We start from the raw sequence: 13,412 nt of genomic DNA on the forward strand, positions 1-13,412 counted from the left end.
GAGCAATGACCTTCTGAGATCTACTTAAAATGGCTGTAAGCCTTGCATCACTAACAGATAAGAGGATAATGAAGGAGAGGCACACAGATTTACTAGGCAGTTCATGGTCTGAGAATCACCAAAGTCCTTTTTTCCCTATTGACAGACAGCTTTAACATTGTAAACTAAAATGTGGTAAGGGACCATAATAACATACATATTGTTAGTTGAAATAAATGCTAAAACAGATAAGGACAATATAAATTTCTTGAGTTAGCTCTGAAAAGAGGAATAATCAAAATGAATTATAAAGTCCCATCACCAAAATTACGATTTTAACTAGTTCAGAATCCAGATTCTACCATTCAAAGAAATCACTCAGTTAGCAAGCTGAATACATTATGATACATTTTGGGGAAATGCCAAAAACTTTATTTATTTATTGGAAAACATTTACAAGACAGAATAGATACATGTTTTTTTCCAAATATTGCTGAATTCTACAAAAGAATATGACTATTAAGGAAAATAACTTAATAATAGTTCCTTTTTTTTTTTTTTTTTTTTGGAAGAGACAGGGTGTCACTCTGTCACCCAGGAATGATCATAGCTCAAGGTGGCCTCAACCTCCTGGGCTGAAGTGATCCTCCCACCTCGGCCTCCACAGTAGCTGGGAATATAAGCATGTGCTACCACATCCAGCTAATTTTTAAATTTTTTGTAGAGATGAGGCCTTGCTGTTTCCCAGGCTGGCCTTGAACTCCTGGACTCAAGTGAGCCTCCTACCACAGCCTTCCAAAGTGCTGGGATTACAGGCATGAGCTACTGCACCCAGAAAATAAATAAAAATTTTAAAAGCCACATCATATTCTGGAAACATTTAGTAAAAACGTATTATATGCCTGACATTGTACTAAAAACTACAGATATGACTGTGAACAAGACAATTACGTTTAGAGATGAGAAGTGAAAACTGATCATTTTCATCTAGTGTGGAAAGTACAAGGAAAATATAGAGTTTTCTGGGAGCACATATGTGGGTAGGCCCTGGAGGTCTCAATGTTTAAAGAGGTACATGAAGGGAATCTAAGGGTTAACTAGGGAAAGGAAAAGGAGTGTGGCAGAAGAAGGAAATTATAAGCAGAGGTAAAACAGGATGTGTAAAAGTCTGAAGGTAAGACAGTAATAGGACAGAAAGACAAAAAAGCAGTTGTTAAGTTTTAATTCAAAAACAAGAAAAAGGATCACCTATAGAAAGGTTTATACCATGGACCCAAGATAAAAGGCAAAAAACAGGAAAGAATTTTAGTTTCCAATGACAAAACAAAAAAAGTATAAAGATGACAGTTGAACCTGGCATAGTAGGCATTTCAGTCGCAACACAGACATTTCAAAGAGAAGATGACTTGGAGCTGCTAGACTGTTTGGAGAGGACTATTCATGTACTACAGTATAGGGGACGGCATAGACAGATTTAAAATAGTGAAAGTCTAATTAAAACTAATTACATTTTAACTTTATAGTCTGTCTCTCCAAACTCCAACACTGTGTGTATTATATAACTATGGACAAAATGGAAAACGAAAGAGTATTATAAGAAAAAACAAAAATGACTAGGGTTTGATCATTCAAAGTAGAATCAGGGGAGGAGAGGGAAGAACTGTACTAACTTATTTCAAACTTTTAATTACATAGAATGTTTATGCTCCCTATACAGGCTTTCTGACTCAACATCATCATCATTGAGATGCTCAGCATCATCATAAACATCATATCTGTCCTCCTGTACCTTCAGTACAAACGGCTTTAAAGCTTAACTTGTCATTAATCCTGTTGACTGGGCACAGTGGCTCACACCTGTAATCCCAGCACTTTGGGAGTCTGTGGCAGGGGAGGATTGATACCAGCCTGGGCAACATGATGAGATCCCATCTCTACAAATAATTTTTAGAAATTAGCCAGGTGCGGTGAATGCACCTGTGGCCCCAGCTACTCAGGAGGCTGAGGCAGGAGGATCCCCTGAGTCTGGGAGGTCGAGGCGGCATTGAGCCATAATTGTACCACTGCACTCCTGCCTGGGGAGCAAGACTCTGTCTCAAAAAAAAAGAAAAAAAAACCTTATCTATATTTCACAAGTAATTTTACAAATAAAATCTGAAGTATTTAAATAGCCAGGCATGCTGGCTCACACCTGTAATCCTATCACTTTGGGAGGCTGAGGCAGGTAGATCACTAGAGCCCAGGAGTTTGAGGCCAGCCCGGGCAACATGGTAAAACCCCTTCTCTACAAAAAATACAAAACTTAGCCAGGCCTGGTGGCGTGCACCTGTAGTCCCAGCAAGTTGGGAGGCTGAGGTGGGAGGATCACTTAAGCCTGGGAGGTGGAGGCTGCAATGAGCCTAGATAGGGCCACTGCACTCCAGCCTGGGCGACAGAGCCAGAGCCTGTCTCAAATAATAATAGTAATAATAATAATAATAATAATAATAATAATAAAATAGTAATAATAAAATGTTTAAACAGCAAATTATGATAGAAAAATACAATAGTATTGATAAAAAATTAGTTAAGATGTATTAAACCATAAACACTTGAACTTTGGGCTAAAGTTCTGATTCCACTTCTTAATTTAAATAATAGATAAGGTAACAATAGTTTGGAATTTGCATTTCAGAAAAATGTAATTACCATGACAAAATCTAAAATCTTGGGTAAACTGAGTAAGTTATTATTTTTTTATTTATTTATTTATTTATTTATTTTTTTGAGACGGAGTTTCACTCTTGTTACCCAGGCTGGAGTGCAATGGCACGATCTTGGCTCACTGCAACCTCCGCCTCCTGGGTTCAAGTGATTCTCCTGCCTCAGCCTCCCGAGTAGCTGGGATTACAGGCGTCTGCCACCACACCAGCTAACTTTTATATTTTTAGTAGAGACAGGGTTTCACCATGTTGCCCAGGCTGGTCTTGAACTCCTGACCTCACGTAATCCACCCGCCTCAGCCTCCCAAAGTGGTGGGATTACAGGCTTGGGCCACTGCGCCTGGCCAAATCAAATAAGTTAATTACTCTAAGTCTGTACTGAATACAAATAGCTCCACAATTTCCTTTGTGATTCACATCAAAGAGAACAAAATATGATTAAACGTGGCAGTGTGTTCAACTTACTGTGACTTCAAATTTTACTTTATAATTGTGTATGAAAAAGTAATTAAAGGCATCTGCATGTTAACATGTTATTTAGAAGTTAAAAACTGTAATTCCTTTTTGTTTCCTAGATATCTTGGCTCATTACACAAATTTAAATGGAGTCGCTGATGCTTTAAAATAAATGTCTACTTATAAATCAGTTAATAACATTCCCTATTTTTATCACAAGTTTCCACATTCCTAACACATTATTAGAACAGTTCAATGTACCAAATATTATTTGAGTAGAAGAGCCTGCAAAGACATCAATAGTGAATTGTTTAGCCAGAATCAGAGTGAGAATTTATAGGTAATATAAATCATAGTCACCAAATTGTAAACCTAACCATGTCAGACTTTCTCTAAGAAACTTAGCAGTAATTCTGACTTCATGATAATGCTTTTCATAGTAAGACTCACTAAGAAAGTAGCTGCTTGCCGGAAGCCAGCAGCAATTCAGTTGTCTGTTGAATAAATTTATTGTTGGTTCTTTGTTTTTATAAATTATAAAATAAAAGTAAACAAATTGGTAAGAAAAACACTGTCTTTCCACAAATCTGGGCAAGCTAATTTTTATACTGATCTACAGCCCTCTATTTGAAAATTTGCTTGATCCCAAAACAATTATTCTCTGAAGACAGAGGGGTAAAAACCACTGACATTCACAAATCCAAGTGTTCACGAATATAAGAGGATGCATATTCATTATAAAACACATGCTCTGGCCGGGTGCAGTGGCTCACGCCTGTAATCCCAGAACTTTGGGAGGCCGAGGCGGATGGATCATGAGGTCAGGAGTTCAAGACCAGCCTGGCCAATATGGTGAAACCCCATCTGTACTAAAAATACAAAAAATTAGCCAGGCGCAGTGGCAGGTGCCTGTAATCCCAGCTACTCGGGAGGCTGAGGCAGGAGAATCGCTGGAACTCGGAGGGCGGAAGTTGCAGTGAGCCGAGATCCCGCCACTGCACTCCAGCCTGGGCAACAGAGTGAGACTCCGTCTCAAAAAAAAAAAAAAAAAAAAATGCTGTATACCAGGCACAGGCTGAGTCCTTTTATTAATAATAACAAAAGGTATTACCTAATTTACTCCTTAAAACAGCCTTATAAAGTAAATTGTATCATTATCCCTGTTTTACAAAGGAGGAAAAGAAGTTCAAAGAGGTTAAATCTATTTCCCACAGCAATAGTAAGCGGCAGGGGTAGTCTGTGTGACACAGAGGTTGAAGAACTACTAAATATTTTATCAGTGTTTCTCAAAATGCAGTTCATGGTCCATCTACATCAAAATCACCCTGGATGTCTGTAAAGTACAGAGTCCTAGGGCGCACTAAATAAAAATCTTTGCCGACAGAGCCAGTAACCTGCACTTTCAATAATTTCTCCAAATAATTCCAATGCTCAATATAGCTGGTAACTACCAATATGCCATAGTAGACTTACATCTGACTTGTTTTTAATTTGGGGGTATTTCTCTTACAAGAAATAAGGATAGAACAAAACTCAACTAAGATGCCAGCAAATAAGAATGTTATAAATAACAGAAAACAGCATAATATTTATTCAGGCTTTTACCACACAGTACTGATTTATTTCAATGACTACCACAGAAATCAATGGGCACATTGTAAGAGCAGTTAAAATCATTACATGTATTTAAAGCAAACTGACTCTTCATGTGCCTAAACTGAATGCTAATCAATGTTCTATATCTGACATCATTTAGCTAACCAAAAGTTTTAGAAGGAAGACCTTAGAACTTTGCAACTTTCAACAGTTCTTTAAGTGTATAAGTATCATAATTCATTTCCCCCTAAAAACATAGTATACTCTTTTTTTTTTTTTTTATTGAAGACGGGGTCTCGCTCTATTGCCAGACTGGAGTGCAGTGGTGCAATCTTGGCTCACTGCAACCTCTGCCTCCCAGGTTCAAGCTATTCTTCTGCCTCAGCCTCCCGGGTAGCTGGGACTACAGGCACGTGTCACTATACCCGGCTAAATTTTGTACTTTTAGTAGAGACGGGGTTTCCTCATGTTGGCCTGGATGGTCTCGATCTCTTGACCTCGTGATCCACCCGTCTCGGCCTCCCAAAGTGCTGGGATTACAGGCATGAGCCACCACACCCAGCCAAACATAGTCTTTTATGAGAACATCCCCATGCTATGAAGTTGTTAAACCTTATTTAAACATGATGATTTATCTTGGTCCTTCTCCCCTTGGTATGGCTTTAGCCTTACAGTCCTAAGAGGACAAATCCCTTCTGCTCACTCTGGAGGCAATCAAATAGTTTAAATCAAGACTTAGAATGTACACTTTAAAAGGCTGAAAAATTTTCAATCCAGTTCAATCCAACAAAATGCATTTCGTCCACTAAACTAAGAAAAACTCAAAAGAATAAGACCTGAGCCATATTCTCAAGGGGTTTGCAACTTGTGGGGGTAAACAAAGTCATTTTCAACAGACTTAGAGATAGGGCAAAAAGCAAATTAATTGCTTTAATTGAAATATAAAGTATTGCAGAAATGCAAATAGTAAAATAAATTAACTCAAATTAAAGAGAAATGGACAAGCATGACAGAAAAGGCAGCATCTGAATTGGGCTTTGATGACAAAGAATCATCTCAATTGTCAAGGGCTGAAAGATGAAGTACATTCTTAAATGAAGGAAGATTAGGAGCGATGTATACAGTGTAGCTATAATATAAAAGTTCATGGTGTGGTCACAGTATATTGACCAGTGCTCTGTAGTTGAGGCAAAGAACACATGTGAGGAGAAATGAGCATGGGAAATTAAGTCAAGGATAGGAAACTAAGAGACTCTGAAGCCATGCTAAGGAATTTAAACAAAGGTTTCTAAGCAGAGAAGTGAAGTAATTAAAAGAAATTTAATGTCAATTTAATGTGAATTAAAAATACATTAAAAAAAATTGTCCTTCATCCTTTCCTATCATTGAGAGGAAGCAAAATAAGAAAGATAAGAAACTTGTAATGATGGCACCAAGAAAGAAAGATGCAAGAAATATGTCTGAGTTAAGATGGATAGAATCTAATATGAAGCTTGACATGGGAAAGTCAAAGATTAGTTAAGTTAGACACTGGAATTAAAAATACTATCAACCAGGATATAAAACACAGAAGGAAGAACAAGTTTGTCTTTTTTTTTTTTTAATACCTTTAGGTGGATCGTGGCAGGGAAAAGATGAATTTGCTGTAGATATAAGATTTAGGTGCTAGAAAATATAACCAGGAGGCATTTATTTAAATGAATCTGAGGTTTCAGAAATACCTCAAGAGCAGAAAAGTTCATCTAGGTATCACCTGCAAAGATAGGAAGGATAGGTGAAGCATGGAAATGGCTGTGATGAAGCAAAGCATGTACACCATCCGAGAACAAAATAGAGTGAAGGGCTGATCCACTGGAAATAACTTTTATTTTAAAAGTAAGTGGTAAAAGGGGAACAGTGAAACTCGTAAGAAATAATAAGAATATTAGCAAACTACAATGTTTCAAAAGCCAAAGGAGAAGAGAGTTTGAAGAAAACTGATTGGTCAACAGTGTAAAATGCTGCAGAGATGTTAGGGGGTACATGAAACTAAAAAGAAAACAATCATTAGGAATTAGAAGGTCATTACTGTAGGTGAAACAATCAATGTACAAGAATATTTGTTTCAAATAATTCAAGATTTTTTCTTTTTTTTTTTTTTTGAGATGGAGTCTCGCCCTGTTGCCCAGGCTGGAGTGCAGTGGCATGATCTTGGCTCACTGCAACCCCCGCCTCCCAGGTTCAAGTGATTCTCCTGCCTCTGCCTCCCGAGTAGCTGGGACTACAGGGGTCTGCCACCATGGCTGGCTAATTTTTGTATTTTTTTTTAGCAGAGACGGGGTTTCACCATATTGGCCAGGCTGGTCTCGAACTCCTAACCTTGTGATCCGCCCGCCTCGGCCTCCCAAAGTGCTGGGATTACAGGCATGAGCCACCACGCCCAGCCTAATTCAAGATTTCTTAAGGCGAAAGTATTTTTAACTTTTAGATACTACTAAAAATCCAAAAAAAGATTATTTTCAAATAAAACGGGGCCATTTTTAACATATTGAAAATTATTTGACTGATTAAATAAATTTGTTTTCTCTAATAATACAGTGCTTTCAAAAACAGAAAATAAGCAGCCTCTGCTTTCAAAGTAATTTTTTAATCAACTGACAAAGACTAGCTCCTTGACCAAATTTTATAGGTTCCTCTAAGCTCACTTCTACTGTTTCATTCTTGGTTCCCTTCCTGTCATTGGTCTATCCTAGGCCAGTTTTAGATAAGAATCCAGCAATAGTCATTCCCCTCATCTTGGGCTGCTTTAGCAAGAATCCCCTACCTTTGATGTCTCCTCTTTGTAATTTTTCTATCCACTGACCACCTCACCTTAATCCTTGGCTATAAATCCCCACTTGTCGTTGTTATATTGAGAGCTGAGCTTATCTCTCTCCCCTACTGCAATACCTTTAATTGCAGTAGTCTTGAATAATGTCTTCCTCACTGTTTTAACAAATATCAGAATAATTTTTTCTTTAACACAACAAGGCATTTAAGGAAAGCAGTCACACTCTTGTCAATATTAACAGAAAACTAATTTACCATACAATCACAAATAAAAGTGAAAGTTCAACAGAATATCCATATGAGTGACAACTTAAATATTAAGGTAAGTTAGAGTTTACACAGTGAGTATAAAAAGGTTCCCTCAATATTTTAAGCAAAATAATTTTTTTAAAAGGCTTTCCTATTTAAAACAAAGACAAGGGCACTGAAAAGTAGTAGAATCAAGCTTATTGCCCATTCATGCCAGAACTTACCAGTCAGAACTTTTAATAATAACAGAATGAAAATGGGAGAAAGTAGCTGGTGTATAATCAGTAGTCAAGTTATATGTCATATAAAGTAATGGATACAAATAGCGCTTGACACCCAAATTCCTCTATTCAGTCAACAAATACTTATTTAGGCTTGGCCCAAGATTGAAAAGATAGAATAATAGTGCAGACCCCCTCTGCCGGAAAGGATCCTATGAGTTAGGAGACATGACATGTACAAATAAGCAGAATGCTATAAATAGTTATAATACAAAGATGAATGGGATAAATTAATTCAAGAAGGGTACAAGTAAGGTGTTATCAGAGTTCAGAGGAATGAGAGATAATTTCTGATAAGAAGGCAAGAAAAGGTTTCATGAAAAAGAGGGTATGTGATTTAAGTCTTCATGGATGATTGTTAGGATTTAACACGTAAAAGAAAAAGAGAAGGCATTTTAGTGATAGAAAGACGCATAAGGAAAAGCAGCCCAGGCACAGTGGCTCACACCTGTAATCCCAGCACTTTGAGAGGCCGAAGCAGGTGGATCACCTGAGGTCAGGAGTTCAAGACCAGCCTGGCCAACATAGTGAAGCCCTGTCTCTAATAAAAATACGAAAATTAGCTGGCATGGTAGTGCATGCCTGTAATCACAGCTACTTGGGAGGCCAAGGCAAGAGAATCGCTTGAATTCAGGAGGTGGAGGCTGCAGTGAGCTGAGATCACACCACTGCACTCCAGCCCGGGCAAAAGAGTGAGACTGTGTGTCCAAAAAAAAAAAAGAAAAGCAGAGTGTATTAACAGTTTTCTGTATCCAATGGAAAGAAGAACAGTAGAAATTAACACTTAGGCCTGTGTAGTGAATTGAATACTGTCTCCCAAACATTCATGATTATCTGGAACCTCAGAATATGGCCTTATTTGGAAATAGGGTCTTTGCGGATGTAATGAATTAAGGATCTTGAGGTAAAATTATCCTGGATTTAGCCTGGGCCCTGAATTCAAAGAGGAAAGGACACAGAAACACACAGATAAGGCCATGTGAAGACAGAGGCAAAGAATGGGAGATGTTGCCACAAACCAAGGAATGCTTGGGGTCACCAAAAAATGGAAGAGGCAAGAAATAATTCTTTTCTAGGGACTGAGGCAGAGCAGGAGGCACCTTTTGAGGGGCCGAGGGGCCTAGGGGTCCCTGCACGCATGGAAATAAAGGATATTCCTGAGTTCCTTCAAGTGAAACTCTAGGCATCTATCTAGCCAGCCCTGAGAAATAAGTAACTTGTTAAGCCAGAAAGTAATAGTAGCCTAAAAGAAGATGTCTGATTTCCCTATAGCAACTAAAGATAACATCTTAATATGTGTCCCTGAGTTGTCATTTAGAAGCACAGACCCCCTCCCTCACCAAGAACTCCCACTGAGCTGATCAGACCTTAGACCACAGGGGAACTAAAGACTCAATGCTCACCATCCTTCTTTGTTCTAAATTTCTTCCCAGGCTGGGTGTGGTGGCTCACGTCAGTAATCCTAGCACTTTGGGAGGCTGAGGAGGGTGGATCACTTGAGCTCAGGAGTTTGAAACCAGCCTGGCCAACATGGTGAAACCCCTTCTCTGTTAAAAATACAAAAAATTTAGCTGCGCGTGGTGGCAGGCGCCTATAATCCCAGCTACTCAGGAGGCTGAGGCAGAAGAATCACTTGAACCTGGGAGGTGGAGGTTGCAGTGAGCCGAGATCGCGCCACTGCACTCCAGCCTGGGCGACAGAGCAATACTTTGTCTCAAATTAATTAATTAATTTCTTCCTGAAGGGCCTGGAGGGAGTCACACCCGTGAGCCAGTTAACGTTCTTTTCTGCTGACCTCAAATTTTAAAAAGATGGTTCTCTTCCTTAACCAGTTGCAAATCAGAAAATTTTTAAATCTGTCTACCTATCTATGACTTACCTGTAAGCTCCCCCTTCAAGATATTTGGCCCTTTTAGGCCAAAACCAATGAGTATTCTCCATGTATTGATTTATGATTTTTGCCTGTAGCTTCTGTATTCCTGAAAGTTACCCTTGCCTTTAAAAACCCTTACCCATGAGCCTTGGGGAGGTTGGGCTTTGAGCATTTACCTGGTCCTCTTTGCTTAATGCCCTATAAATGTCTTCCTTTCTACTGCTACAGAAACTCTGGTGTAGATATGTGATTTTTACTGAGCCAGGTAAGCAGACCCAATTGCGGTTCTATAACAGGACTTCAGAGGGAGCACAGCCCTATAAACATCTTGATTTCAGCTGCTAAAACTGAGTAAATGTCTCGTTTCAGTTTATGAATTGTGGTAATTTGTTATAGCAACCCTAGGAAACTAATATAGCTTCATTAAGGACAATTCACAGAGGGCTATATTTTCCATGCCCAGCATTTCTTTTTATTACATTTTGAAAAAAACAAAATACTGACAAAAAAAATTTCTCAGGCCGGGCGTGGTGGCTCATGCCTCTAATCCCAGCACTTTGGGAGGCCGAGGCGGGCGGATCACAAGGTCAGGAGATCGAGACCATCCTGGCTAACATGGTGAAACCCCGACTCTACTAAAAATACAAAAAAATTAGCCAGGCGTGGTGGTGGGCGCCTGTAGTCTCAGCTACTCGGGAGACTGAGGCAGGAGAATGGCGTGAACCTGGGAGATGGAGATTGCAGTGAGCCGAGATCACACCACTGCACTCGAGCCTGGGCAACAGAGGGAGACTTCGTCTCAAAAAAAAAAAAAAAAAAAAAGTCTTGGCCGGGCGTAGTGACCCACGACTGTAATCCCAGGACTTTGGGAAACTGAGATGGGAGGATTACTTGAGCCCAAGAGTTCAAGACCAGCATAGGCAATATAGACCCCTGCAGTCTCTACAAAAGATAAAAAAATTAGCCAGCCATGGTGGCGAGTGCCTGTAGTCCCAGCTGCTTGGGAGGATGAGATGAGAGGATTGCTTGAGCCCAGGAGGTTGAGACTGCCGTAAGCCACAATGGTGCCGCTGCACTCCAGCCTGGGACAGAATTTAAATAAATTTCTTCTTTATAAGCATATTCTCATATTACCAGCCAATTATATATATAAAAAAAGGCAAACAGAAAACAATGAAATGTCATTACTTACAATGTGTGACTCCAGCCAGAGTTTGGTAGAAAGTAGGAGTATCACTGTCATCAGTGAGGGTAACATACACACCTCCAGATAGAAGCCATCGAGAGAAAGTAAAAGCATCTTTGTTTACAAAAAGCCAATTTCTAAACTTTTCATAGTTTACCTTTTCACCCTAAAATTAAAACAAGAAAACATAAGTTTAGTCAAATTTTAAGGTATCTTACTTGGAACCTGCATAACCTGAAATTTGCAATTAGTTGGCAATTACCTTTCTGCTATCTACAAAGGAAGGATTATCTAATAACACTGCAGGGTGTATATACATATTTGGAAATCAAACTGTTTTCAAAAATAATTGTGCTTCACAACTTCTACTTGCATAAAATCTGTATGTTAACTACAAATTATTTCATCAATTCAGTAAAGCAGTATACTGCTAATAAGCCAGATTTTGTTTGCTAAGTATATCCCAAAACCAGTAAACTGCATTTTTTTTTGGTTTTTTGTTTTTGTTTGTTTGTTTGTTTGAGACGGAGTCTCACTTTGTCACCCAGGCTGGAGTGCAGTGGCGCGATCTCGGCTCACTGCAAGCTCTGCCTCCCGGGTTCACGCCATTCTCCTGCCTCAGCCTCCCCAGTAGCTGGGACTATAGGCACCCACCACCACGCCCGGCTAATTTTTTGTATTTTTTAGTAGAGATGGGGTTTCACCGTGTTAGCCAGGATGGTCTTGATCTCCTGACCTCATGATCCCCCCGCCTCGGCCTCCCGAAGTGCTGGGATTACAGGCGTGAGCCACTGTGCCCGGCCATCTGCATTTCTTTAAACATTTAATAAATCCAATTTTTCACTTGCCTTATCCCTCTTCTTTAGCACTCTTCAATCTGCCTGAGTTACTATATTTTAATTAAATCTGTATGGAATTAAAATACTCTTTAAATTTCGTTTGTGAATTAAAAACAACTATCCAGGTGTCCTCCTAGAGTAGACAATCAGGATCCCAGAAGGCATCACTGAAAACATGTATGTACACAGAGAACAAAAAGAAGCAAGTTGATTTCTGTTTCTTTGCTTTCTTTCCAGGTATTTTTCTTGATAAATCTCTGGAGAAAAGTATCCAGGCTGAAAAAGAGCATCATATGGTTGTTCAAGCCAATCCCTTTGCTTGGAAGACAAGAGATCCTAGGTTTAGTGGGAGCCAGGTATTTCTAAGCAGAAAAAGGGAGAAGCAATTCACAAGGAAATACAATGAAGTTACAACCTGAACTATTTGATCGGAAAAAAAAGAAAGAAATACAATGAATAATGACAGTCAAGATTGGAGCAGCTCTAATCCTAATAGACATGTTAAAGAATATAAATAATTAGTTACCTAAAAGAAATATGGTAGAAACAAACATATCTACATTGTTTAGTAGCATCCCATTAAGTGAGGCGATACTCTTAGCCTGGTAGTTTCAGAACATTTAACGTGACTGCAATCCGAGCAATCAAGACATTGACAGTCTTGTTTTTCTGAATGGAAGAATATGGTGTGAAAGTGGATCATACAAATTGGGTCATTCTTGTCATAACTAAATCAGAGTCAACAGGCCTGGGGTAGAAAGCATTCACGATACATTGCTCTCGAAATGTAATTCTCTGTTAAGTCCAGCTGCTGAGATGACTTGCTGCAACTAATTTTGCCCACGACCATCGCCCACCAACTGAAGTTTGCCAGCTCCCTAAAGCTTTACTAATACCAATGAACTTTCTCTCAGGACCATATGTAACACTCCCCTTTTTAGAAAACTCCCAACCTTCTCTTTGTTCTTTGGACATACTGAAGATCACCCAGTCTGCATGTATGCGCTATACATTTTTATTTTGACATTGACAATGACATTCAGACATGTTGCAGGGACATATGAGTACACTGCCAACATGTTTAGAGATGAGAGTTCCTACCCATATTCTTTCTGTATCCCATGTTTAGTCTAGAAAGAAGTTTAGTATAAATTCTACAACCTGATGCACATTTTTACACACATTGTAAAAATGTGTGTAAATGCACATCTCTGACATTGGGATAAGTCTTAAAATCAATAGCATCCTTTAATTGTAATTTCTTAGTGGTTGTGATATTGTTAAATATATATTTGGTCTTCATCTCTTTTTCTGGCATGCAACTCCTAAAATTCTTGTAATCTCCAAAGTGATAAATGACTCTGCATGCTAATGAATGGACCCCAAGGCTGGGTGGGGGGGCTGCTAGATAGCCTCAGGATGGGGGCTGGCCACTGGAAAAAA

At 39.0% G+C, this 13,412-nt stretch overlaps 1 protein-coding gene across 3 annotated transcripts in view; it reads right to left on the bottom strand.

Moving 5' to 3' along the window:
• USP32 (ubiquitin specific peptidase 32) overlaps nt 1-13,412 on the bottom strand; it is a 212,039-nt gene that overhangs the window by 98,261 nt on the left and 100,366 nt on the right. For 2 of the 3 annotated variants that reach the window (XM_054536994.2, XM_063718751.1), the window contains exon 5: nt 11,137-11,296. The exons of the other annotated variant lie outside the window; for it this stretch is intronic. In XM_054536994.2, the coding sequence (XP_054392969.2) occupies nt 11,137-11,296 (160 nt within the window). The remainder of the gene's footprint in view (nt 1-11,136; nt 11,297-13,412) is intronic. 3 annotated transcript variants of the gene reach the window in all.

Source organism: Pongo abelii, chromosome 19 (genome assembly GCF_028885655.2).
Source record: "Pongo abelii isolate AG06213 chromosome 19, NHGRI_mPonAbe1-v2.0_pri, whole genome shotgun sequence".
NCBI lineage: Eukaryota > Metazoa > Chordata > Mammalia > Primates > Hominidae > Pongo > Pongo abelii.